Here is a 26,299-nt window from a genome sequence, read left to right as displayed (position 1 = left end):
AGCTAAGAATGACCTTGGAAAGACTTTTATCTTAGGGAGGGAAAGACTGAATTTATTTGTTCTAGCTTGGTGGCAGTTTCTATATTACTCTCATATTATCTTGCTGGGGAGATACTGACTTTTTTTTATTCCCCTTGACTTTTTGACTCCCCCCTCCCCTTTTTTCTCTTTTTTTTGTGGCTTGAAGTATCTTTGTTTTTTGTTTTTTACCTTATGTTTTATTTTTGCACTTTTTTCTCTTTGAATATATTTGGACATTAATGGATGGCTCGCTTTAAATTTTGAGCAAATTGGACTGAAGAGTTTTTTTTCTTTTTCTTTCTTTTCCCCCTCTTTACCTTACTTCTTTACCTTTCTTCTTAAGTGAGATCTTCATCCTTCCCTCCCTCCTCTTTTTCTTTCACTCTTTTCTCATTTTATTTATAACCTCTCATTTTCAAAAACTGTTGAATATGAGTAGAAAAGTAACTCCTGTTGGTTCCACAATGACAACACCTGCCTCCTATCCAGCGGGAGGTCAGAGGTCAATATAGTCAATCCTTCAGCAAAAAAGGAGAAAGGAGTAAACTTTGAGGCAATCATGCAAGCGATACAGAAATTGCAAGCAGGAGCTGATAGTAAGGATGATAAGTTAGACACCATTGTAAACAAGTCTGAGAGTATAGAAAAAAATGGAGACAATAGAACAATAAAATCAAAGCATAGTACAAAAAAGTTGACAAAATGGAAGGAAAAATGGAAAATATGCATAACTGGATGATGAAATATGAAGGCAGGATTAAAAAAATGGAAGGAAAAATTCAAGAAGGAGAGAAGAAAGCTGAGAAGTTAGACAGCAGACTGAGTGACGTGGAAAGGGAGAGCAGTGGAATATTAAGATGGGAGATGGATGGATCTGAATTCTTCTTAAGATTTCAAAACATAGAAGAAGAAAAAGTAGAGAACCTAGCACAGATAACATTTAAGATATTGACAAACGTATTAGAGATACCTGAAGAGAAGATGATGGATGACATAGACGAAAGGTTCCGAGTACATACAAGATATGCAATGAGAAATGCTCTTCCAAGGGAAGTCCATATAAGATTTACCAAGAAAACAATCAAATTACAAATTCTACAGAAAATGAGAGATAAAAAATTAGAATATAAAGGCAAGGAGATTGTAGTTCCCAAACAAATTCCGAGAGAGGTGAGAGAGAGGAGAAGAGAATACCATTTTTTGACTAGTTCTGATTTAAAAAGGTGTTAATTACAGATGGCTCATACCAGAAGGTCTACTATGTACATGGCAAGGACAAAGACACAGGATAGATACAATTGATGAGGCAGAAGCTTTCTTTTCTGTTTAAATGTTTTATTCATTTTCATTTTCAATTTTGTACATTCACTTATATACTGGATATTTACAATAATAATAATAAAAAAAGAAAAACCCCAACCTAAACACAACTCATAAACCCAACCAATCACTTTCATACACCCCTTCTTCTCCCCCTCCAACTTTCCTTTCTCCCTCCAACGATCACCCCTCCTACTTCCCTTTCCCCTCCTGCCTTCCTTTCTCGCCTTCCTCACCCTCCTTCCCCTCTCATCCTCCTTACATTCCCCTCTTCCTCCCTCCTTACTTCTCCCTCTTCCTTTCCTCTACTTCTCACTATGGTGCATTTCTCTATTCCTTAATCTATTCAGTTACGCTAAAAAGAAAAAAGAAGGGGGGAAAAAAAAGAAAAAAAAACAGAAAAATAAAAAGAAAAGATAAGGATCAACAGTATACAAGTGTATTCTTCTTATTCTATATATTGAAACTATATCTCCACCCACCCACCCACCCCCAATGAACCCCCCTCCCTAACCCCCTCCGACTTCCCAGGTCCCACACCCGGCACAGTTCAGTACCATTCACCTTCAAAATATCTTATTAACAATAATAATGAAAATAAAATAAAAAGAACACTCCGAAAAAGAAAAAACGAAAAAGTAAATAAAAAAAAATTAAAAATCTTTTGCATTATGCTCAGCCTCCCATCATTCTTAAAATTTAAACAGTGTGAATCATTCCATTTATATTTTGTCCTCGTCCCTTACTTCTTTGATATTTACCCCCATCTTCCTGTAGACTCTCCAGATAGCCTTTCTTAACCTTATATTCAAATATTAGTTTATACAAAAATCAATTTATCTTCAAATACAGAGCAGTCTAATCATACTTTCGCTACTCATCTTCCTACCCTTCGTTTCACGTCTCCATTCCTCCCAAGCCCAAATTGCATAAGATTAGGATCTCGCTCTTCACTTTAAAATCCTGAGCTTTTTATGTTATACTTCAAGCATGTAAATCCGTAAAATGTGTGCCCAAAATCCATACCAGTTCATTCAATCCCAAGATCCCTTCATCAATATCCCGCTCCACCTTCCCTTCTGCCCCACTCCTCCCGACTCCATTCATCCCAAACCGCAATTCAAATAAATCTTAGTCCCCGCTTTCCTCACAGAAAACACTTCATGCGCAGTTTGGATTGAGATTCAAATAAGTCTTGTAAAAGTCCCGTATAATATCTGTCTAGAATAAGCAATGCTTCTTTCCATTCCTCATCAGTACACAGCTTTACCATTTCATACCAAACAGAAATCCTAAAGTTTTAATCAGTCCAAAAGCTTAGAAAGTATTTTAAAGACATCGCTGGATCTATATTCTTTACTTTTCTGCCCTTTCGGAAAGAGAAGGCTACCCTCTCCCTTATAACCACGTGTCCCGCTGCTTTGAAAATATGACTGAATCCTCAGTTTCTGCTCTTCTGCCTCTCCAGTAGGGGGGGAACAACTCCCTCCTTCTTGTAACCAAGTGACTTGCTGCTTGTCTTTCCTTCACCTTGTCCTTCCGCATTTCCGAGTGAGTCAAGAAGCCCCGCCTTCAGAGTTTTATAATAAAAGTCCCGAGCTTCCGAAACAGAATTAATACGAAATCTTTGATTTTCAAATGTAACTGTGATTCCAACTGGAGCTTCCCATTTATACTGTATTTGACGATTTCTAAGTTCTTGGGTTAAGAAAGTATAGCCTCTCCTTGCTTGCAGCATCTGGAGCGGGATCTCTTTAAAGACAAACAAATCATGGCCATCGATTCGGAGCCTGTTGTTGTAAAACTTTTGAGTGATCACATTTCTGGATTCTCTTGTGAAAAAGTATATAATTATGTCTCTTGGAAGCTGTCGTTGCTCTGCTACACGCGAATTCTGGCGATAGATTTTTCGAATATTCCAATCAAAATTGAGTCCCGGACCTCCCACCGCTTGGCTGAAAGCTTCTACAAACGTCTGTTTCAAGTTCTCTCCTTTCTTTTCGGGCAGTCCTCTGACTCTTATTGCAGACGCCTTTCTGTTATAATTTATCATTGTAAGTTGTGTTTGAGTATCTCTAATCTCTTGTTGTAATGCTTGGATATTAGAAGTCAAATTAAAATTAGCCTCCTCCAAAGTTTCCAGTTTTGTCTCCATTTCTTCGATATAATCTGTCAAAGTAGACGTAACTTCAAACATATCCGCCTTTATTTGGGCAATTTTAGTCTGTATTTTGTCGCATAAATCCAGCACAAATTCTTTAATTTCTTGTTTAAAGTCATTAATTATTTGAAAGAAAAGCTCCTGTGTCAAGGAATCTCCAGTAGGTGGTATAGGAGACAAAGGCAGCGATTTACTAACAAGTTCTTTAAGCACATGCGGGGGGGATTTTTTTGCCTGCTTAGACCTGGGAGGCATTATAGATAAAAGCTGAGAATAAACAGATAAACAGTGTCTTCACCTGGTCAGTTCTCAATAAATTATTTGTAGATTTTGCTTGTTAATGAGTAGCAGTCTCCGGGGAGATAAAGCCGGTTAATTACGTCATCAATCACCAACACAGTAAAAACGCCATTTTGTATCCCAATTGCACAAAGAAGTTTCAAAGGAAAAACTAGGCTGGTGTTTAGATAGTTATAAAAAAAAAAAACATCACAGGAGTGAGACCCGCTCGTTAGCCTTAAGTTGCTTTAAACAATTTATCATTGTCCTGAGTGGGGGGGTCGCCTGTCTAGGGCTGCAAAAAGGCAGCTGCGAGGAACTGGCTGGAGATAAGAGCTCAGTTACGCTGGATCTCTTCTCCGTTCGCAGCCCAAAAAAAAAGAAAGGGGGCTGTGAACTACGAATAAATCCTAGCACCTGAGCTTCTGCCTGCCCCTTTCTGCCAGAAAGGGGTGATATCTATTGATCTTAATTAGATATACAGACCAGAACTCTGAGAGGGGCTCCGTTGAGCTCCTTCGGCGACAGGCTCCTCCCACAGGAAGCCTCTCGAGGCTAGAGCTATAAACCCTGTATGTAAAGAATGAATATGGAGGAAAGAAAAATGATTACAGTCAATATTAATGGACTTAATTCAGCAATTAAAAAAAAGAAAACATTTTATAAATTAGAAAAGTTAAAACTTGACATAATCTGCCTACAAGAAGTACATATTCAAAAGAGATATGAACGTCTACTAACTCAACCAAAGCTTGGGAAAATGTTTTCAGCACTGGCGAATTGCAAGAAAAGAGGAGTGATCTTCTATATTAAAGATAATATTCCAGCAAAATTAATCTATGCAGATGAAGAGGGAAGAATCTTGATGGTGGAAGTTATGGATATTAAAAAAAACCACTTCTAATTGGAATCTATGCCCCTAATGAAAAACAAGATGAATTTTATAAAAAATTGCATAAAAGAATCTTGGACTTAGACTATGTTGATATTTGTATGATGGGAGATTTCAATGTCATTGTGAACCAGAACATGGATTACAAAACACACAAAACAACAAAGATAAATAGAAAATTGCTTCCGAAATTTTTCTTCAGGATGATAGATGAAATAAATTTAAAAGATATATGGAGAGAAAGAAATGCCAAAAAGGAACAATATACTTTCTATTCAAATAGACATTCATCATTCTCCAGAATTGACATGATATGGGCTTCAGCAGAATTGATTTGCAACATACAAGAAATTGAGATTGGAGCAAGCACTTGGGCGGACCACAATCCAATCACAATTAAATGGAAAGGCCAAAGAACAAGATCTAGATGGACATTAAATAATACCATATTGAAAGAAAACGACTTTGTACAAAAAAATGGGAAAAGAACTAGCCCTTTTCTTTAAAGAAAATAGGAAAGAAGATACATCAATGCAGAATCTTTGGGATACAATGAAGGCTGTCACTAGAGGTCTGATAATTGACTTTGCAAGGAAGAGAAACTTAAAGAAAAGACAAATGCATAAAGCTTTAGATAATGTTTACAAAATACTTGAAAGAGAGTTACAGAGATTGCCACAAAAAGGTGTTAAGATAAAAAGGGATATAATTAAACATAAAATGGATCTATTGGAAAAGGAAGAACTGGAACAAAAAATTAGAGGCTTTAAACAGAATTACTTTGAAAATGCAAATAAACCAGGCAGATGGCTGGCATATAAGTTGAAAAAAGAGAGAGAAGCAAAGAAAATATTCCAATTAAGAGATGAACAAGGACAAATTCAGTATGGAAACACTGAGAAAAAAAATTATACAAGATTACTATGCTAAGCTCTATGAACAAGAGAAGGTGGAAGAGGGAGGAGTTAAAAAGTATTTACAGGATGCTAATCTTCCCCAGATATCAGATGAAACTAGAACAATGTTGGAAAGTAAAATAACAATGATGGATCTAATGGAAGCACTTAAAAAACAAAATAATGGAAAAGCCCCAAGTCCGGATGGATTACCTGGGGAATTCTACAAAACATTTGAAGAAACCTTGACTCTCCCTCTCTTAGAAGTCATGAATGAAGTGATATCTGAGAGTAGAATACCGAAATCATGATCAGAAGCATACATTGCATTGCTACCCAAGGAGGGGACTGATTTAACACAAACTAAGAATTATAGACCAATTTCTTTATTAAATTCAGGTTATAAGCTATTTGCATCTATACTAGCAGAGAGACTTAAAAAATATTTGAATAGCTTCATCCACTCAGACCAAAATGGCTTTTTACCTAAGAGGCAAATTAAAGACAATATGAGAATAATTTTGAATACTTTGGAATATTATGAGGGTCATCCTGAAAAACAAATGGCTTTGATGTTTCTCGATGCACAGAAGGCCTTTGACAACGTGAACTGGCAATTTATGTTTGTACAATTGGAGCAGATGAACTTTGGTAAGAAATTTATTCAAACCATACGAATGGTAGATCATAAACAAACAGCAAAGATAATGTAAATGGAGAATTGACAGATTCTATTGAAATAAAGAAAGGTACGAGACAAGGTTGCAAGGTTACTCTCTGTTTTAATATTAGAAGTTTTAAATAGAAAGATTAGAGAAGAAGAAGAAATGAGAGGAATGAAAATTAAAAAAGAATATGAACTACAAGCATTTGCAGATGATTTATTCTTGAAGATCCACTAGAAACAGCACCCAAATTGTTAGAAAGAATAGAGGAATATGAAAAAGTAGCAGGTTTGAAAATAAACAAAGACAAAACAAAGATTATGACAAAGAACATACCAGCAAGACAAAAGGAAGAATAGTCAGAAGCTTTGCAGATTCAAATCACAAGCAAGGTTAAATACTTGGGGATATATTTATCACCTAGATGCAGTACTCTCAAGGAGGACAACTATATTAGACTAAAACAACAAATTGCGACTGACTTGATGAAATGGCAAAATCTACAACTATCAATGATGGGAAGAATCTCTACAATCAAAATGAATATCCTACCTAAAATCTTATACCTGTTCCAGACAATCCCAATCAGACTGGGTAAGGACTTTTTTCAAGATCTAAATAAAAGAGTTTTGAAGTTTATCTGGCAAGGGAAAAAAGCAAGAATAAAACTCAAACTGTTACAAGATGCTAGAAGTAGAGGAGGACTGGCCTTACCTGATTGGGAGTTATATTACCAAGCTACAAATTTGATGTGGATTAATGTGTGGATAACACTAAAAAACTCTAGAGTATTGAATGTAGAAGGTCATGATTTACTGTTGGGATGGCATGCTTTTTTATGGTATAAGGGAACTAAAGCACATGGCTATTTCAGAAGACATTATATAAGGGAGACCTTGTTGTTAAACTGGGAAAAGGTTAAAAGATTACACTACTTAAAAATTCCAGTCTGGATATCAATGATTGAAGCATTTTCATATCCAATAATATATAAAAAGGAACAAACAGTTAGATATGTTGAAATATTAAATGCAGAGGGTGAACTCAAATCTATCCAAGAGTTGAAACAAGAAGGGATAGAAATGAATTGATACTCATATGTACAGATACAATCTAGATATAATAAAGATAGAAAATCAAAAGGTTTTTACAACAAAATGAGTTAGATAAAATTCTAACAGGTACTGATGAAAAAGTAATTAAAAACTATATGGATATTTATTGGAGGTTAAATTACAAGAGGAACAAGTTAAAGAAACTATGATAGCTTGGGGAAAAATTTTAGGCATGGGATTGATTTAGAGAAATTGAAGAAATTGTGGTCTCAAAATTATAAAATGACAATGTCTACTGCATATAGAGAAAATTTGTATAAGATGTTTTACAGGTGGCATCTACCCCCAACGAGAATTGCAAGAATGTCCAAGAATAAATCAGAAAAGTGTTGGAAATGTCATCAGATACCGGGCTCATATTATCACATGGACTTGCATTGAAGCTAAAAGATACTGGACTAAAATCCACATGTGGTTGGAGAAAATGATACACAAACATATAGATCTTAAACCAGAGGTCTTTTTATTGGGAATTATACCAGAAATCTATAACCAAGACTTAAAATATTTGATTATAAATGTGTTAACAGCAACCAGAATCATATTTGCAAAAAACTGGAAAAATGAAACAATACAAAAACAAGAAGTTATTTGAAAAATAATGGAGTGCGCTGAAATGTGTAAATTGACATTTGAAAGTAGAGAACAAGAAGATGAGCAATTTTACAAGATATGGGATTTGTTTTATCAGTGGATGGGGGAAAACACCTGGAAATGAAAAATGTCTTACTTATGTTTTTAACTGAATGAGCTAAGTGATAATACAATTATGCTGTGAAATAGATTAATAATGATACAATGATATATATATATATATATATATATATATATATATATATATATATATATATATATATATATATATATATATATATATATATATATATATACACACACACACACACACACACATACATACATACGTACGTTGTATTTGTGCTGATAAATAAATAAATAGATCTATTTCAAGCTATTTAGCTCTCATCAGCTAGCCATACCCTTATTGGGATTAGAACCTGTGCTGTATTACATCTTAGGCAGATGTGTTAACAGGGTTCTTCTCCTTATCAGCTGAGCCAGGGAGTGGGTATGTATTTAGAGTTACAACCCCTGGTATGCCCAAATATGGGAGGAAGTCCACTGCTTCCATTCTCTGTCCATCGGCTCGTCACAAAAGACCATCCAGACAGAAACCCAATATTTTTACTGTTGCCTTTGTTACATTTGTGTTGTATTGTGCTGATAAATAAATAAAGGGAGACTAGTATAGATCTATTTCAAGTTATTTAGCTCTCATCAGCTAGCGATACTCTTACTGGGATTAGAACCTGTGCTGTATTGCGTTTTAGGCAGATGTGAATCTAATCCCAGTAAGGGTATGGCTAGTTGATGAGAGCTAAATAGCTTGAAATAGATCTATACTAGTCTCCCTTTATTTATTTATCAGCACAAATACAACACAAATGTAACAAAGGCAACAGTAAAAATATTGGGTTTCTGTCTGGATGGTCTCTTGTGATGAGCCGATGGACAGAGAATGGAAGCAGTGGACTTCCTCCCATATTTGGGCATACCAGGGGTTGTAACTATATATATATATGTGTGTGTGTTATATTTATGCTGATAAATAAATAAAGGGAGACTAGTATAGATCTATTTCAAGCTATTTAGCTCTCATCAGCTAGCCATACCCAAGATTTGGGAATCGAACCTGTGCTCTATTGCCTCCCAGGCAGGTAGTTAACCATTTGAGCTACAGAGAACGACTCCTTATCAGCCAGCCAGGGTGGGAGGTATATACTTAGAGTCACAACCCCTGGTATGCCCAAGTATGGGAGGAAGGTCACACTTCCACTCTCTGTCATTAGGCTCGTCACAAGAGTCCATCCAGACAGAAACCCAATATTTTTTACTGTTGCCTTTTTTGTTACATTTGTTATATTTATGCTTTTAAATAAATAAAGGGTGGAAGTGTGACCTTCCTCCTATATATATATAAATATAAATATAAATATAAATATAAATATAAATATAAATATAAATATAAATATAAATATAAATATAAATATAAATATAAATATAAATATAAATATAAATATAAATATAAATATAAATATAAATATAAATATAAATATAAATATAAATATAAATATAAATATAAATATAAATATAAATATAAATATAAATATAAATAAATAGTGATATACTAATAGAAATAGTTGGTAAAAATTATATTGTAAAAATATTCAGAATGGGATAAGTAATTGTATAAAGGTATATTGTTATTAAACAGTCAATCAAGAATGTAAGGAAATTAGGTTTATTGAAAAGAAAAAAAATATTAATCATAATTGAATATATGTTGTACAATGAAAGTGAGGTATTTAGTTATATTAGATGGAAAATCTGTGATTGTATATGTAATTGAGAATATAGATGCAAAACCAATTGTAACCAAACAACATGCTGTATGTAATGGATGAGAATTTTTTTAATGTTGTTTTTGTATATTTAAAAATAAAAAATGCAAAAAAAATCATCAAGAATCCTAAGGCACAACACTTAATGATAGTCATAGGATATAAATAAGCAATCAGGAAACAATATCAATATAAATCATAAGGATACAAGCAACAAAGTTACAGTCCTGCAGTCATAAGTGGGAGGAGATGGGTGATAGGAACAATGAGAAGACTAATAGAAATGCAGACTTAGTGAATAGTTTGGCAGTGGTATGAGAATTAGCAGAGTTATGGTGTTTTGGGAAAAAATGTTCTTGTGTCTAGTGTACAAAGACTTGTGCAGTGCTCTATAGTGTTGTTTTGAGCATAGGAGTTGAAACAATTTATGTCCAGGATGTGAGGGGTCTGTAAATATTTACACGGGCCTCTTTTTGACTCATGCAGTGTACAGGTCCTCAGTGGAAGACAGGTTGGCAGTAATTGTTTTTTCTGCAGTTCTGATTATCCTCTGAAGTCTGTGTCTGTCTTGTTGGGTTGCAGAACCAAACCAGACAGTTATAGAGGTGCAGATGACAAGAGTCAATAATTCCTCTGAAGAACTGTATCAGCAGCTAACAATTTAACTTTGTTTTTTTTAAGAACATTCTCACATTCTACAGCTTGGTGTTCGCTTTGAGTTCACTCAAGAAGGCAGAAGAGTTTATTCTTCCTTTTTCCAGATTAATCCCAGTGAATCTGCTCAGTATGAGGGTTTAGTCCAGCTGCTCCTGTATTTCCAGTGGAACTGGGTTGGGCTGGTGGCCAACAAAGATAACAGTGGAGAATATTTCGTCTCATCTCTGATGCCAATGCTCAAGGAGAAGGAGATCTGCCTGGTCTTCACTGAAATACTTTGTTTATAAAAGAAGTTAAAATATGTAACAAAAAATAAACGTTTGTTTCAAAAAAAAAGTTTCAGTTCAGCCATCCACTCCGTATCTTCCCAGCCAGAACAAGCAAGGGGAGGAGGGGATCCAGCATCACCCGGGTCCTCCTGGTCGCAATGATTAGACATGATTTGTGCAATACCCTCCCCCCCCCAGTAGCTTTAACTCTGGTATGGCTGCAAAGAGATCTTGCTTAATATCAGATGTGCCTCCTTCAAAATCCAAGAACGGAAACCCCCAACTCCATTGTTTTAGAGAAAAAGTACTTTTACTGGATATGAAGGGAAAGCAGTGAAAGTAAAGCAAGATCTGAGACTAAAGGCGCAAAAATTGTACATATCAAAGGTTTACCCAAATCCCTTCGCCCAACAGCCCCAAGCTAAATGTCCAATCTCCAGCCCCCAAAGGGTGTCATGTGGAGTGCATCTTCAGGTGGCCTCATCCATCTGGTATGCAGAGATGGTTGACCTTGACCAGACCTTACCATTCAACATGTGCAGAAAATGGTGAGAACAAAATTCCTCCAGCACAATTCCCCTCCAAAATACCGAACCCCCTCCCTCACCATTACTATGGCAGCCAATAGCAAGCAATATAGAGGTTGACATGCAGGCTCAGCAGATATGGAGAGACCTGGCCCATGGAATTACCAAAAGTCGTTTCCGACTCAATGGATATGGATCCCTATTGAGGTAGATCACACCTCAATATTGCATCCAGCCTCAGAGAGAATTCAATACATAAGTGACAGGGTATAAGATGCAGGTAGGGACAGCATACACAGAATGACACCACCAAGTAGTTGGAACCGGAACATATGCACAGTGTATGGGCTAAATCTTCTAAAACCCAGTTGTGACATTCCACACAAAGTTGTGAAGAATAAGAGGGCTAAGCTCCTCTGTGACTTCCAGATCAAAGCAGACAGGCAGGTCCTAGCCAATGAACCAGACATAGAGGTCACAGAGGTCATAGAGAAGAGGACAGAGGTGGGGATAGATAAAGCAGTGTCCAATGGAACAGAAGTTGCCTTCAGAAGTTGTGGGAGCTTCATCGCTGGAAGCTTGCAAGACGAGACTGCCATCTGTCAAAAATGGTATAGTGTCTTCTTGGGTGGTGTGTTGGACCAAATGACCTACAAGGTCCCTTACAACTCTGTTAATCAGTATCTGTAAATGACAGCAAGATTGGGAAGAAGGAGGATGGGACACTGAAAAAGTCCCAGGGTCTAAAGGAGAGGATGTGGAAAGTCAAGGCAAAAGTGGTCCTAGTGATAGGGATATTTTGGGTGGGGACTCCTAAACTGGTAGAAGAACTCCAGCAGATTCCAGGAAAAACAGTAGAGTTCTAGGCCCAGAAGAATGAAGTGAACAGCTAAGATACTGTGTCCATCCTTGTCTTAACTGACTCAATGACAATTGTGGAGGAGAGACCACACCCTCGACCTTCTTTATGTGAGGTGCCACAGAGGCCAGTGCTGGCCCCTCTCCTATTCCACATCTGCATGAGACCCCAGGGTAACCTCATCCATCTCCATGTGGTGAGGTATCCTCAAAATGCTGATGACATCCAATTGAAGATTGGTGCTTCTGGCAAATAAAGCAGTGTTGTTCATGTCCTGTCCTGCTATCCGGAGGCTGTGAGTGTCTGCATGGGGAAAAACAGGCTTCTAAGGAACCCCAGCAAGACTGAATGGCTTTGGGTTTGGGGGATATCTAGTTCTAGGACTACATCATCTATGGTGCTGGGTGGCATTGCATTGCCCCAAACAGACCTGTGAGAGCTTTGTGGTCTTCCTGGACTCACAACTCCTGCTTGAGGATCAAGTGGCAGTTATGGCTAGAAGGGCCTTTACGCAACTTTTTTTTATGTGCCAGTTGCACCCATTCTAGGACAAAGGATGTCCAACCTCTCGGTTGGACGATTGCAATGTGTTCCATATGGGCCTTTCCTTGAAGAGTATCCAGAAATTTCAGCTGGTGCAAACTGCATTAGCAAGAGCAGTTATGTTTCTGGTAGGACCTTTGCTTGCTGAGCTGCATTGGTGGCCTCATCACTCCTGAGCTTCTGAAGTTCCCTCAGAGCTGGTCATGCTAGCAGCCTTGGGGACCCTGATAATTTCAATTCTTTTTAATAAATGTTGTATAAAGGTTTTAAGCAATGATTGTCTTCTTAGTTAACAATTTTACTGGACTGTTGTATGCTGTTCAGAATCACTTTGCATGAGATGGGTGGCCATATAAACTTGATCAATCCATCCATTCCATCCCCCCCCCTGTCTTGTGGATATAACTAAACGTCTTATTCCATCTAAATGTTGGCATGATTGCTCACTCTTACTAGGGTACAGCTGACTGCCACCCTGCCCCATCAGCACCCATTCGGTCTGAACATACTATGGTGCAGATCAAACTCCATGTTCTGCGCAGGTGTTCACTTTCAGATAGGGCAACAAGTTTACTTCACTTTGATTCTCAAGTCCATCTGCTCTGTGGATTAGCTACAGGGGACACAAACATGTTTTTTCCTATTTGATGTACAAACAACATCTATTGCTCAGTGGGTAGGACAATGGCTTTTCCTTGCAATTATCAGAAGAACTGTAATTCATATTGTATCCCCTGTGGATTTCAATCCAGAAAAAATTTCCAAAGTTAATTCTGCTTTCAAATGTATGTTCTACATTCTCACACTGCTGGGAGACCTTGCCTTGTCTACCATAGAGCTAACTCCAGGGTTTGGTGAGACTCACCTGGCCTTCATATCAAAGCACAAAGACAGGTAAGAGAAAGCATGGTTGATACAGTATTTTATTGATTGATTAGTCTTGCAACCTTATCATTAAAATAGTATAAAATACAGCACATAGTTTAATTTCAGAATATGACAGATAAGAAGAAATAAAGTGACATAATACAAATGTGTTACTACAAAGAGACAGCAGATAAATTTGCCCTGGGGCCATCTAAAAGGCACCGAAGCTGTCTATTGTGTTAAAACTCTGCTGAGATTTCAAGTGCTCCCTGCAATTCAGCTTCTGCACAAACCTTGATTTCTGATCTAGGAGGGAAGGTGAGAAGAATGACTGGGCTGCCTATCCTGCTGCTTCTGCTCCTCTGGCTCCTTCCCTCAATTGCTGCTAAGGAGATTCAAACCGTATGTGCATCCCAAAAATTGTTTAACTTTCGAGATCCATGGGAATTTTACAGGCCTGGTGATCTGATTATTGGAGGGAATTTGCCTCTGCTCACCTCTCTGCTGTTCACAATCCCAGATTTTCAAAAGGACCCATTCCATCTAGGTAATGAAGTCACGTAAGTTTCACCTGAAGAGGAAAGATGTAGGTGATTGTTTTCTTTCTTTTGGATTCAGGCCCTCTTTTAAGAAATACTCATTCTGGGGTTCTTCAGATCTTAGTCCTTGTCTCAATAAAGAGGCAAATTCAAGGAATAGGCTCATGAGCAGAGCTCATGAATAATGGCCCTTAGTGAGTCTGTGTTTTGACCCTCACTGGAGTCTTTTGCTCAGACCTGAAGAAGCTGCTCCAGGAGAGGAAGAAAATGATTAGGGAAGAAGAAGAACAACTAGGGAGGATTTCAGACCAAGTGAAGGAAGGAGGGAGAACAAAAGAGGGGGGATAAAAAGATCTGAGATAAGGAAGACCTGGGTTTTCGCTTTACTCAGAAATCCACTCAAGTTGAATCAAGGAACATCCTTACCCCCACCCCCAAAAAAACCAATTAAACTTGTGACTTTCTGTTCCAAGGACATCCAAAAAAGGCAATGCCAACTTCAATAGCACACAAAATACAATGATCCCCAATATTTTTCTCATTACAGAGTCACACCCCCAAACTACCAGTACTCCCTAGCCTTGGTGTTTACTGTCATGGAGGTGAACAAGGATCTGGATCTCCTGCCCAACATCACCCTTGGCTTCCACTTCTATGAGAATAGCAACTTTCATAGGCACATTTCCTCACACAGCCTCTCCCTTCTCTCCACACGAGGCCGAATGGTTCCAGGTTATAAATGTGACAGGCAGGACACCCTTCTCTCCGTCATTGGGGGTGAGGGCCCCAAATCCTCAAGGCAGATGGCCTCCATCTTCAGCATCTTCAAGGTCCCACAGGTAAGTGGGGATTACAGTATGGAGTAGACAAACATATAGAAGGCAAGGATGAAAGCAAAGTTGTTGTTGGGGGGGGATATCAGTGGTATTTGCCTTAAATAATCCACCCCAATTTGAATTGATTTCTGGATTTTATATGTCAAGATATATTTTTATATAACCACAAAGCCATATTGATATAATTCTGCAAGAGGAATTTGTTCCTGACTTTCATAGATGTTTATCATCATTCTCACCTTTCAGTGCAATTTCTTCTCTGTATCAGATTTAGGATTTGTTCCTTTGACTTCTAATCTATCACAACCAGGAAAAACAGATAACTGGTGGCTCTTCCTAAGAAGGGAGAAAGATGAAACCACCCACTCAAAGTGGATAAACTGTGACTGGTGGGGCAATAAACCACAATGGGGACCCTTAAAATCAGCATTAAAATGTACTTTGTCTTTTCAAGAAGATTCTCCTTTTCTTCAGCTTGGTGTTGGCTCTGAGTACACTCAGGGAGGCAGAAGAGTTTATCCGTCCTTCTTCCAGATTAATCCCAGGGAATTTCCTCAGTATGTGGGTATAGCCCAGCTGCTCCTGTATTTCCAGTGGAACTGGATTGGGCTGGTGGCCCCTGAAAATGACAGTGGAGAACATTTCATCTCCTCTCTGGTGCCAATGCTGAAGGAGAAGGAGATCTGCCTGGCCTTCACTGAAATTATGAAATCTGATTTTGCTGCTATTTCAGATTCGAAATTACTTCAAATTTTTAACACGTGGTCGATAGGTGAAGTGATTGTTTTGTTTGCAGACTCCAATACTATTACAAATGTACAGGGAGTTATGGTTGTTTATGAAACCGAGAGAAATGCATCATTTCTGAAAGTCTGGATCTTTACATCCAGTTGGAAACTTAATGTGTTGAAACCTCAATACTTATTGAATAGTATAAAGCCCTTCCATGGAGCTTTGCATTTTAGGGACCACACTGGGGATGTCTCAGAATTCAGCCATTTTCTCCTGTCTTTAGACCCTTTGAACCCACAAGGGGACATTTTTCTCCCAATGTGGTGGGAAAAGGTCTTTGGCTGCAACATCCCTAAACCAGGCAGGACCCATCCAAAGGGGATGAAACCATGTACAGGAAAGGAGGATTTACGGAATCTGCCATCTTATGTGTTTGAAACAAGCATGATAGGGGAAAGTTACAACATCTACAACGCCATTTATGCTGTGGCACACGCGTTACACTCCATGCATGGATCCAGTCTTGGAAAGAAGATCTCAAATGTCCAGTCATGGCAGGTAAGTTCTGTGACTTTATTTTAATACAGGACACAGATGCTTAGAGAGGAAGATCCCCATGTGTATTTCTTGAATTAAACAATTCTATGGCATCATATCACTGCATCAATTCTGCATCAAACCAGATTAAAACAGTAATTATTAACACAAACACAAATGATGGGTCAACCTATATTCCAAAGTAACTGAGAGCAGGATAGGAAGTAATAAATGGAAGATTATCAAGAGTGATCCAATGTCCAGTCAGATAAGATAATTTCTGCAATCATCATCATCATCATCATCATCATCATCATCATCATCATCATCATCATCTTCTTCTTCTTCTTCTTCTTCTTCTTTAAATAGGAAACTCACAATGTGTATTTCTTTCATTAAATATATGCATGGCATCATATTACTGCATCAAACAAGACTGAAACAATATTTAAGCAGAAAACAACAGTAAAGTGAATTAAGCACAATATTTTGTTGAGAGAGGTGGAGCAGAGAAGAGAAATAATCCAAGACAATTGCCCATGAGGTTCATGTAGGAAAGACCTTTCTAAAAGTTCTTCAAAGGTCTTCAGAGATTGTCTGAGTTTCATAAAGTGGTCAACCCAGAGAAGAAGCACCATCCAAGAGCAAGAGAGAATGAAGAGCAAGATGGTAATTTTTCCAGATGCTTCAACAGTCCTAGTGGGAACATTTGCAGAACCACCTCAGTTTCCTTATGGATGTAGCCCAGATGATGATGATGATGATGTTATCCATCATGCCTGACTTTTGGTGATTCTGTGGTCCGATCTCTCCTTATTTTCCAATCTTGTACTACTTTTTTAAAAGATACTAAACTCAATTGACTTAAACCTTGGTTTGTGTTTCTATGGCTTAGCATGCTGTGTGACCCTCCTCGTGTCTTTAGTTTGTAAGGTGTTGTACTGAACAGCTTGTTGTGTCCAAGCAACCTTTGTCAAATTTACCACACAGAACTGGACTCAACCTAGTCTGAAATTCATCAGATGTTTTTATTTCTGCCTCAAAGGCTAAAGAACGGATCTCTTTGGCTAGTGAAGCCACATATCAGGGCAGGCACTGTATGGAAAACAAATCCTTAGAGGAGTAGGAGAGTATCAGCAGGACAGAAACAAAGAAGAAATGTTTGCTAATTGGCATATTAAAAGGAACTTTTCCTTTTACAAAACTTTTAAAAAAGTAAAAAAAACAAAAAAAACTTATTTCAACATTTTAAAAAGAAGAAAAAAGTCAAGGAAACAATTGATCCATTAATGGAAGAAAATGGCAAGAAGGGAATAAGCAAACACACAATTCAGCATCAAATGCTAAACCTTGGGCCTCTTCTGGACAGTAGAATAACAAACTGGGGCAGGAAATTTCTTCACATGGCCCCACTTGGTCATATCTTGTTCCCACATTCTGCTTTCCTTGATTGTCAGCTAGAGAAAGTCACTGGGATTCTACACTGTTATGGTAAAAATGATTTAATCGTTCCTAAAATGCATTACTCATTTTCAAGACTTTGGGCCAAAGTCAACATTTAAAAAGAGCCTAGTATCACAGAAGCAAGATCATACAAGGAATTTTGAAAAGTGGCAGTAACATATTTGTATGTACCGTAGATACCATTCTGAAGAAGCTGTAATACAAATGACCAATGCAAAAGAGAAACTTTTGGAGGGGAAGTAGTTAAAAATTTGATGCTATTCCGGATTGTTCAGATCTTCAGCAAGGAAACTCTTCTAGATTCTCAGTTATATATGAATCCCCTAATATGAGGGCCATCACACAATTATAGAAACCAATTATTCCAATTTCTTTCCATTCAGCTTCTTCCCTATTTGAGGAAAGTCCAGTTCAACAATAGTGCTGGTGATGAAATCTCCTTCTCAGAAAGTGGACTGGGATCTGCTCGTTATGATCTTCTCAACTGGGTTTTCTTCCCCAATCTATCTTTTGTCCACAGGAAAGTTGGACAGATAGAACCTGAGGCTCCCCCAGGCCAGGATTTCAACATTAACTCTGATGCAATTGTCTGGACAAAAAGGGTGAGCTGGAAGTTAAAATAAATACAGCAAAAGAGTCATTCTCCTCTGGGGATTCAAAACATCTCCCTTACTGGAGAACAGGTTACTGAATCAAAACTTTGGCAACCATTTGATGACAAAACTACTTTGCATGTAACAGTTTGCCAGATGCCCACCCCAGACCTCAAGACTGGACTACTGCAATGCGCTCTACATGGGGCAGCCCTTGAAGAGCATTCGGAGACTTCAGCTCGTTCAGAATGCAGCCGCGCGAGCAATCGTGGGTGCACCTCAGTACACCCACACTACATCTATCCTCCGCGAGCTGCACTGGTTACCAATTGGTCTCCGGATACACTTCAAGGTGCTAGTCGTCACTTATAAAGCCCTTCATGGTATTGGACCTGGGTACTTGAGAGACCGCCTGCTGCCAATTACCTACCAAAGACCCATTAGATCACACAGGGCAGGCCTCCTCCGGGTTCCGTCTACCAGCCAATGTCATCTGGCTACTACCCAGGGGAGGGCCTTCTCTGTGGCAGCACCGGCCCTTTGGAACGAACTCCCCGCAGAGATTCGGACCCTCACCTCTCTCCAGGCCTTCCGAAAAGCCGTTGAAACCTGGCTGTGTCAGCAGGCCTGGGGTTGATGAGTTCCCTTCCCCTCTCGAATGGTGTGGCTGTTGGTTGTTTTTAAATGCCTGTATTTGTAGTTTTTGTGTTTCCCTTTCCCTCCTTGGGTTTGTGTGCCGCCCTGAGTCCCGCGGCATATAAATAAAATGAAACCTAAACCTAAACATATTTGAGGTCTGATTTGTGACAGGTCCAAAAGGGTTGAGATTAGGAAGAAATTCTACTTGATACCCAGGATGCAGATGGAGCAGCCAATAGTGGTTTCCATGGACCATTCCCATTCAGTTGGATCTCCATCAGTGTTTGCTTCAGAAAAGCTATAGCTTTCCATTCCAGATGGAATGGAACTGGCCTTAATCTCCCTGTGTCTTTTCCAGGTTTTTTGCTAGAGCCCAGTTCACCATTTCATTTGAAAACATTCTGATGGTAGATATAGAAATGTGGAGAAGAATGAATGAAGCATGTTCTTTGCTTATGCCATCTCAATCATCTCTCTTTTCTCTTTTAGAAAATGCCCTTTGGCAGGTGTGGCATGAAGAGGTGCCATGCAGGAGAGAAGAGGAGTGTTCCAGAGGGAGAGCAAGTCTGCTGCTACCGATGTGATCCTTGTCCAGAAGGGACCATTTCTAATCAGACAGGTAGAGCACACTTCCAATGTAGCCCTTCTATGATCCAGGAAACCATTCAGTAGAAGCAAATATCAATTTTGTTGTTATTTTTCATAAATTGACATTCTTCAACATAGTCATGTTTTTTCAGCAGAAATTCTGAGTTCATGGATCTAAACTGTCCTGCCCACCTCCCACCCCAGGCCACCTGTGTCAGGGTTGTCCTGAGGTTGTCCTGAGGAGACAACCTGTCCTGCTGCTCAGCAATTTAACACAAGATAGTTTGGGACACAATTCATGTGTTGAGGAGTCCTTAGTGCTCTTCATGTGTTACCTCCTTGACTTTTTACTCCTTCTCTAACAACCCATTGGGAAATCCCACTACAAATCTTTTCATGAAGGAGTGTGAGGTTCAAGCTCTAATATTTATTATCTAGTGTATGATTGTTCAGTCCCAGAAAATTGATAGACCTGTTGGGGAATGAGAAGTTATATCCAGCTATATCTGTGTATTCTCCTCTGCAACAAAATCCTGAAAGTGTAATTGCAAAACAGAAAGCAGAGAATTTGAGCCAAAGAGGTGAAAACATCATTGCTTCTAGCTAACCTGTCATCAGGGTCATCAGTAAAGGATGATTAACCCTTTTGATCCATCATGAAATACAAAATGACTCTTGATTTCAGATGCAGCTCACTGTGACCCCTGTTCAGAAGACCAGTATCCCAACAAGGACAAGGACCACTGCATTGCCAAGATGCTCCACTTCCTCTCCTATCAAGAGACTCTGGGATACATCTTAGTTTCTCTTGCTCTTTTTCTCTCTGTGACCACATCTGCAGTCCTGGTGGTTTTCCATAAACATCATGACACGCCAATTGTCAAGGCCAACAACCGAGATCTCACCTACACCCTCCTAGTCTCCCTCCTGCTCTGCTTCCTCTGCTCCTTCCTTTTCATTGGGCGACCTCGGATGCTCACCTGTCTCTTCCGACAAACAGCCTTTGCCATTCTGTTTTCCCTTGCAGTTTCCTCTGTCTTGGCAAAAACTGTCATGGTGGTTCTGGCCTTCATGGCCACCAAGCCAGGAAACAGGGCAAGGAAATTCTTAGGAAAATCACTGACCAACTCCATTGTATTAGGCTGTCCCCTGATCCAGGCAATACTTTGTGCCACCTGGCTGATAACCACTCCCCCATTTCCCAATTTTGATTTCCACTCCTTGACTGGAGAGGCCATCTTGGAATGTAATGAAGGCTCAGCTTTAATGTTTTACACTGTCCTGGTCTACCTGGGTTTTCTGGCCCTTGTGAGTTTCACTGTGGCCTTTCTGGCTAGGAACTTGCCTGACAGCTTTAACGAAGCCAAGTTCATTACTTTCAGCATGCTGGTCTTCTGCAGTGTTTGGATCACCTTCATCCCCACTTATCTGAGCACCAAAGGGAAGTCCATGGTGGCCGTGGAGATCTTCTCCATCTTGGCATCTGGGGCTGGTCTCTTGGCTTGCATCTTTTTCCCCAAATGTTATATTATTCTACTGAGACCCGATCTAAATTGTAAAGAAAACATAATGAGACCCAAGAATCTCTGACTAATGTAGTTTTTGAGAACTTTTATTTGATTTTTGGACTCTTTTATTTTATCAGCTTTCTTTAAAATATGAAATGAGGAAAGGATTTTTCCATGAAATAATCAGATTATGCAAACCATTACAAAGTACCTGTTAATCTGAAACAGCCACTTCCCTTTTATTTTTATTTTTTTTATTTTCTCTTCTGAATCAATCCCCTTGAGTTGATCATCTTGGAAATGTAAATATTGTAAATATTCCTTTCCAAAATGATGGATTTATTTGAATCAAAAGTGTCTAAGAAAATATGTTGGGGTGGATTTACTATCATTATTTTTAAGCACGTTTTGTTTCCATAGATCACTGAAAGTTTTCTGAATTTCTTATTAATTTTTTCATTCAACTGGTTACTACTTCTTTTAAAATAAATTATAGAATTCAAATAATCCACATTGTTTTTCTCTTTATTAATTGAAAAATACTTTATGAAGATATAAGATAGTAACAATAGTAGATATTAAAAGTATATATTAACAAAAAAATTCTGTCCCTGCTAATTGTTACTACTTTTTATGGTTTATTGATGAAGAAGGAAGGATGAAGAGATGAATGGAAGAAAGGAAAGAAGCATGGATGAGAATAAATATTTTCTCATAAGTCAAAATAAATGTTTCCTAGATTTGAAATACATACTTGTTGAATATATTTGCAAATTAATATATCAAATACCAAAACAGTTGTATTTGGCAGAGGAATTGAGTGAACCAATGGTGGGATTCAATTTGTTTTGCTAGCAGTTCTGTGGGTGTGGCTTGGTGGGCATGGCTTGGTGGGTGTGGCAGGAGAAGGATACTGCAAAATCTCCGTTTCCATCCCACTCTAGGGTAACGATAATGTCAAATCTCCATTTCCACCCAACTCCAGGGGAGGGATACTGTAAAATCCCCATTCCCTCCCCACTCCACTAACCTGCTTTCCAGCTCCATTCTCTGGTGCAAGGCAACATAAAAAGACCCAGCCAATCATCTGGGATTCAGATCACCTGGGATTTAGGAGGCAGAGGATAGATGGGGGCAGGGTAAGCCAGAGGTGGTATTTGCTGATTCTCCAAACTACTCAAATTTTTCACTAATTGTTTGCCAGAAGCGGTCACAATACCACCTCTGGAGCAAACTATTTAGAAGAAGCCCTTGGCAGAGTGTTGCAGAACCTCTATTTCCATTTGCCATCTGGAAAAAAAAGGTCATGGATGGGGGGAACTGAGGGGAGCCTCCCAAAAGAACCTGAAAGAAGGAAGGGCAATTATTTTGTGCTGTACAGATTTGGTGGAAACTATGGTGGCCTGAAGGAAAGGAAAGGTATGAAGAGCTATGCTGAGTTTAGCCGTATTTCCTATAAAATCAATGAAATTGAGAGCAAGGATTTTTTTTTTGCCAGGGCAACCTGGTCTACCCAATTATGGGATGGAGTGTACTGCTTCCATTTTCATTTTTGTCTTTCAGGACCAATCCAGGATCCTTCTCAGGCAGTCGATTTTGGGACAAACCATTTTTGTGTTGAATTTATGTTTTACCAAGAAAGATATAAAGGGAAACTAGTACAGATCTATTTCAAGCTATTTAGCTCTCATCAGCTAGCCATACCCTCCTGGGATTAGAACCCGGGCTACTTGCATATTAGGTAGATGTATTAACCTCTAAGCTATGGGCTCTCCTCCCTTTGTCAGCTATACCAGGGGAAATATTAAATGTTTTTTGCCAGGGCAACCTGGTCTACTCAATTATGAGATGGAGCATATTGCTTCCATTTTTATTTTTGCCTTTCAGCCCCAATCCAGGAGCCTTCACAGACAGTTGCTTTCATGACAAACTATTTTTGTGTTGACTTTATGTTTCACTAACAAAGAAATAAACAGACACTAGTATAGATTGAGGGCAAGGCATTAAACACCAAATACATTCCAGAATAATTCTATTTTTAAAAGCTTGTAGGACACAAGAATCAGATCTAGTTTCTCAGGCAAAGCTGACAGTGTCCTGGAAGGTGGGAAGCTCTATAAATATTTTAAATAAATAGACAAAACAAAACCTCCAGAGAACAGGGGCAGCAGAAGAAAAGAATCCGATTCTTGAGCAGGAGCTGAGAGTCAAGTGGGACACACACACACACACACACACACACACACACACACACAAACACACCATATCACACCGCAAGGCAGCGTAGCATCATGCAGGACCAAAGAGGGAAAGTCCTGAATGGACCAATCATCCACAGCTGCTTAGTTTTGCTAGGATTCAAACTGAGATTTTTCCTCTCCTTCCAACAGCCTTCAAGCACCTGGACAAAACATTGACTGCATTGCTTTGTCAGTCAATGTTGTAGAACTGAACATCATCAACCTACAGTTGACCTCTGAGCTGGAGCTGAGAAGGCCTCACTGAGCCACCTAAAGAATCAGCAGTTTGGGCTCAATCTCTCCCTTCCAAGCAACACTGACTGGAACCATCTTCAGAGAAAGGAAGGAAGCACATAACATGCACATTGCACCCATTCTTATTTCCCCCGTCAGTCAAGGGTTTACCATGGGTGATGGAATCCTTCTTACACCAGCTGACAATACTGGACACATATAGTCCAGAGGGTGGAGGTTCATTCTCCAAGCGTGTGGGTTGGTTCCCAGATTCCACTGAAGATGTGATGATGTTGCTTAGCCTGGTAAAGAAACGTTCGTAAACCAACCCATAAACTCAAAGAACAATCTCCACCCTCGTCCTGCACTCGAGCTACAGATATTCACCACCATCACAAACACATATTTCTTCTCAAGAGAACAGAGAAGACCAACTTTGCTGGTTCCAACTAGTTGCTAGAGTTCAAATTAACCTAAGACCTTGAGAGAGCATCTTACCTATTTTTAAAATCTATGGGAGAAATTAGTTTATTGGGATAGGTGATGAAGAGGATGGCTGTGCATCAGCTTCAGAGGTTTCTGGATAAATTGGGGTATCTGCATCCTTATCAACAGTGGTGGGATTCAAAATTTTTTACTACCAATTCTGTGGGTGTGGCATGGTAGCCATGGCATGGCTTGGTGGGTGCGGCTTGGTGGGTGTGGTTTGGTAAGCACGGCTTGGTGGGTGTGGCAGGGGAAGGATACTGCAAAATCCCCATTCCCTCCCAATCAGCTGGGACTGGGGAGACAGAATAGCTAGGGGCAGGGCCAGTCAGAGGTGGTATTCACCGGTTCTTTGAACTACTCGAAATTTCCGCTACTGATTCTCCAGAACTGGTCAGAACCTGCTGAATACCACCTCTGCTTATTATTCAGGTTTTAGATCTGGATATATTTCAATACAATACAATACAATACAATACAATACAATACAATACAATACAATACAATACAATACAATACAATACAATACAATACAATACAATACAATACCAGAGTTGGAAGGGACCTTGAAGGTCTTCTAGTCCAGCCCCCTCCCTAGACAGGAAACCCTTTACCATTTCAAACAAATGGCTATCCAACATTTTCTTAAAGACTTCCAGTGTTGGGGCATTCACAATTTCTGGAAGCAACCTTTTCCACTGGTTAATTGTTCTAATTGTCAGGAAATTTCTCCTCAGTTCTAAGTTGCTTCTCTCCTTGATTAGTTTCCACCCATTGCTTCTTGTTCTACACTCAGGTGCCTGGGAGAATACTTTGACTTCCTCTTCTTTGTGGCAATCCCTGAGCTATTGGAACACTGCTATCATGTCTCCCCTAGTCTTTCTTTCCATTAAACTAGACATACCCCATTCCTGCAACCGTTCTTCATATGTTTTAGTCTCTAGTCCCCTAATCATCTTTGTTGCTCTTCTCTGCCCTCTTTCTAGAATTTCCACATCTTTTCTACATTGTGGAGACCAAAACTGAATGCAGGATTCCAAGTGTGGCCTTACCAAGGCCTTATAAAGTGGTATTAACACTTCACATGTTCTTGATTCAACTCCTCTGTTTATGTAGCCTAGAACTGTGTTGGATTTTTTGGCAGCTGATGTACACGGCTGGCTCCTATTTAAATGGTTGTCCACTAGGACTTCAAGATCCCTCTCACAGTTACTATTATTGAGCAAGGTACCACCTATACTGTACCTGTGCATTTTGTTTTTCTTGCCTAAATGTAGAACCTGACTCTTTTCACCATTGAATTTCATTTTATTAGATAGTGCCCAATGTTCACATTTTTCAAGATCCTTCTGTATCTTAAGCCTATCTTCTGGAGTGTTGGCCATTCCTGCCAGCTTGGTGTCATCTGCAAATTTGATGTGATCCCCATTCATTCCCTCATCCAAATCATTGATGAAGATGTTGAAGAGTACTGGGCCTAAAACAGAGCCTTGGGGTACTCCACTGCATACTTCCCTCCATGTAGATGCAGTTTCTTTGAGGACTACACATTGAGTGTGGTTGGTCTCCTAGTTAGGAATCCATCTGGTGGTGATGCTATTTAAACCACATTCTTCTACTTTATCTAATAGTAGGTTATGGTCTACCTTGTCAAATGCCGTACTGAAGTCCAAGTAAACTATATCGACGACATTCCTCTGGTCCACTAACTTTGTCACTTTGTCAAAGAATGCAATAAGATTAGTCTGGCATGATTTGTTTTTGACAAACCCATGTTGGCGTTTGGCTATTACTTTGTTTATTTCTGTGTGGTAGGGATAATAATCACTGGGGATGACATTGAAATATGTAGATACTCTTCATTTCAGATACAGCTCGTTGTGACCTCTGGCCAGAAGAACAATATCCCAACAAGGACAAGGACCACTGCATTGCCAAGAAGATCCAGCTCGTTTCCCATGAAGACACCCCGGGATATACTTTAGCATATATCTCTCTCTTTCGCTCTTTGTGATCACATTGGCAGTCCTGGCAATTTTCCTTAAGCATCATGACACACCAACTGTCAAGGTCAACAATCGAGATCTCTCCTATATCCTCCTGGTCTCCCTCCTACTTTGCTTCCTCTGCTACTTCCTTTTCATTGGACGACCCAGGAAACTCATCTGTCTCCTCCAACAAAGTGCCTTTTCCATTCTCTTTTCCCTTGCAGTTTCTTCTGTCTTGGCAAAGACTATCATGGTGGTCCTGGCTTTCATGGCCACCAAGCCAGTGAACAAGACAAGGAAATTATTAGGAAAACCACTGACCAACTCTATTATTTTAGTCTGCCCCCTGATCCAAGCAATTCTTTGTGCTACCTGGCTGGGGACCTCTCCCCCATTTCCCAACCTGGACTTCCACTCTTTGCTG

General features: G+C 39.1%; 1 protein-coding gene across 1 annotated transcript; it reads left to right on the top strand.

The window, feature by feature from the left end:
* Positions 1-12,637: 12,637 nt before the first annotated feature.
* Positions 12,638-21,009, top strand: LOC106544152 (vomeronasal type-2 receptor 26-like). The gene is made up of 7 exons (XM_087705759.1): positions 12,638-12,752; positions 13,377-13,518; positions 14,578-14,807; positions 15,321-16,156; positions 17,983-18,201; positions 19,321-19,450; positions 20,105-21,009. The coding sequence occupies exons 1-7, from the start codon at positions 12,638-12,640 to the stop codon at positions 21,007-21,009; spliced, it is 2,577 nt and encodes an 858-aa protein (XP_087561885.1).
* Positions 21,010-26,299: the final 5,290 nt, after the last annotated feature.

This window comes from Thamnophis sirtalis, unplaced genomic scaffold (genome assembly GCF_051295495.1).
Source record: "Thamnophis sirtalis isolate CommonGarterSnake01/CBP01778 unplaced genomic scaffold, rThaSir2_p1.2 scaffold_1, whole genome shotgun sequence".
Lineage (NCBI taxonomy): Eukaryota > Metazoa > Chordata > Lepidosauria > Squamata > Natricidae > Thamnophis > Thamnophis sirtalis.
The sequence above is the reverse complement of the archived record's forward strand: the minus strand, read 5'-3'. Positions and strand labels throughout refer to the sequence as shown.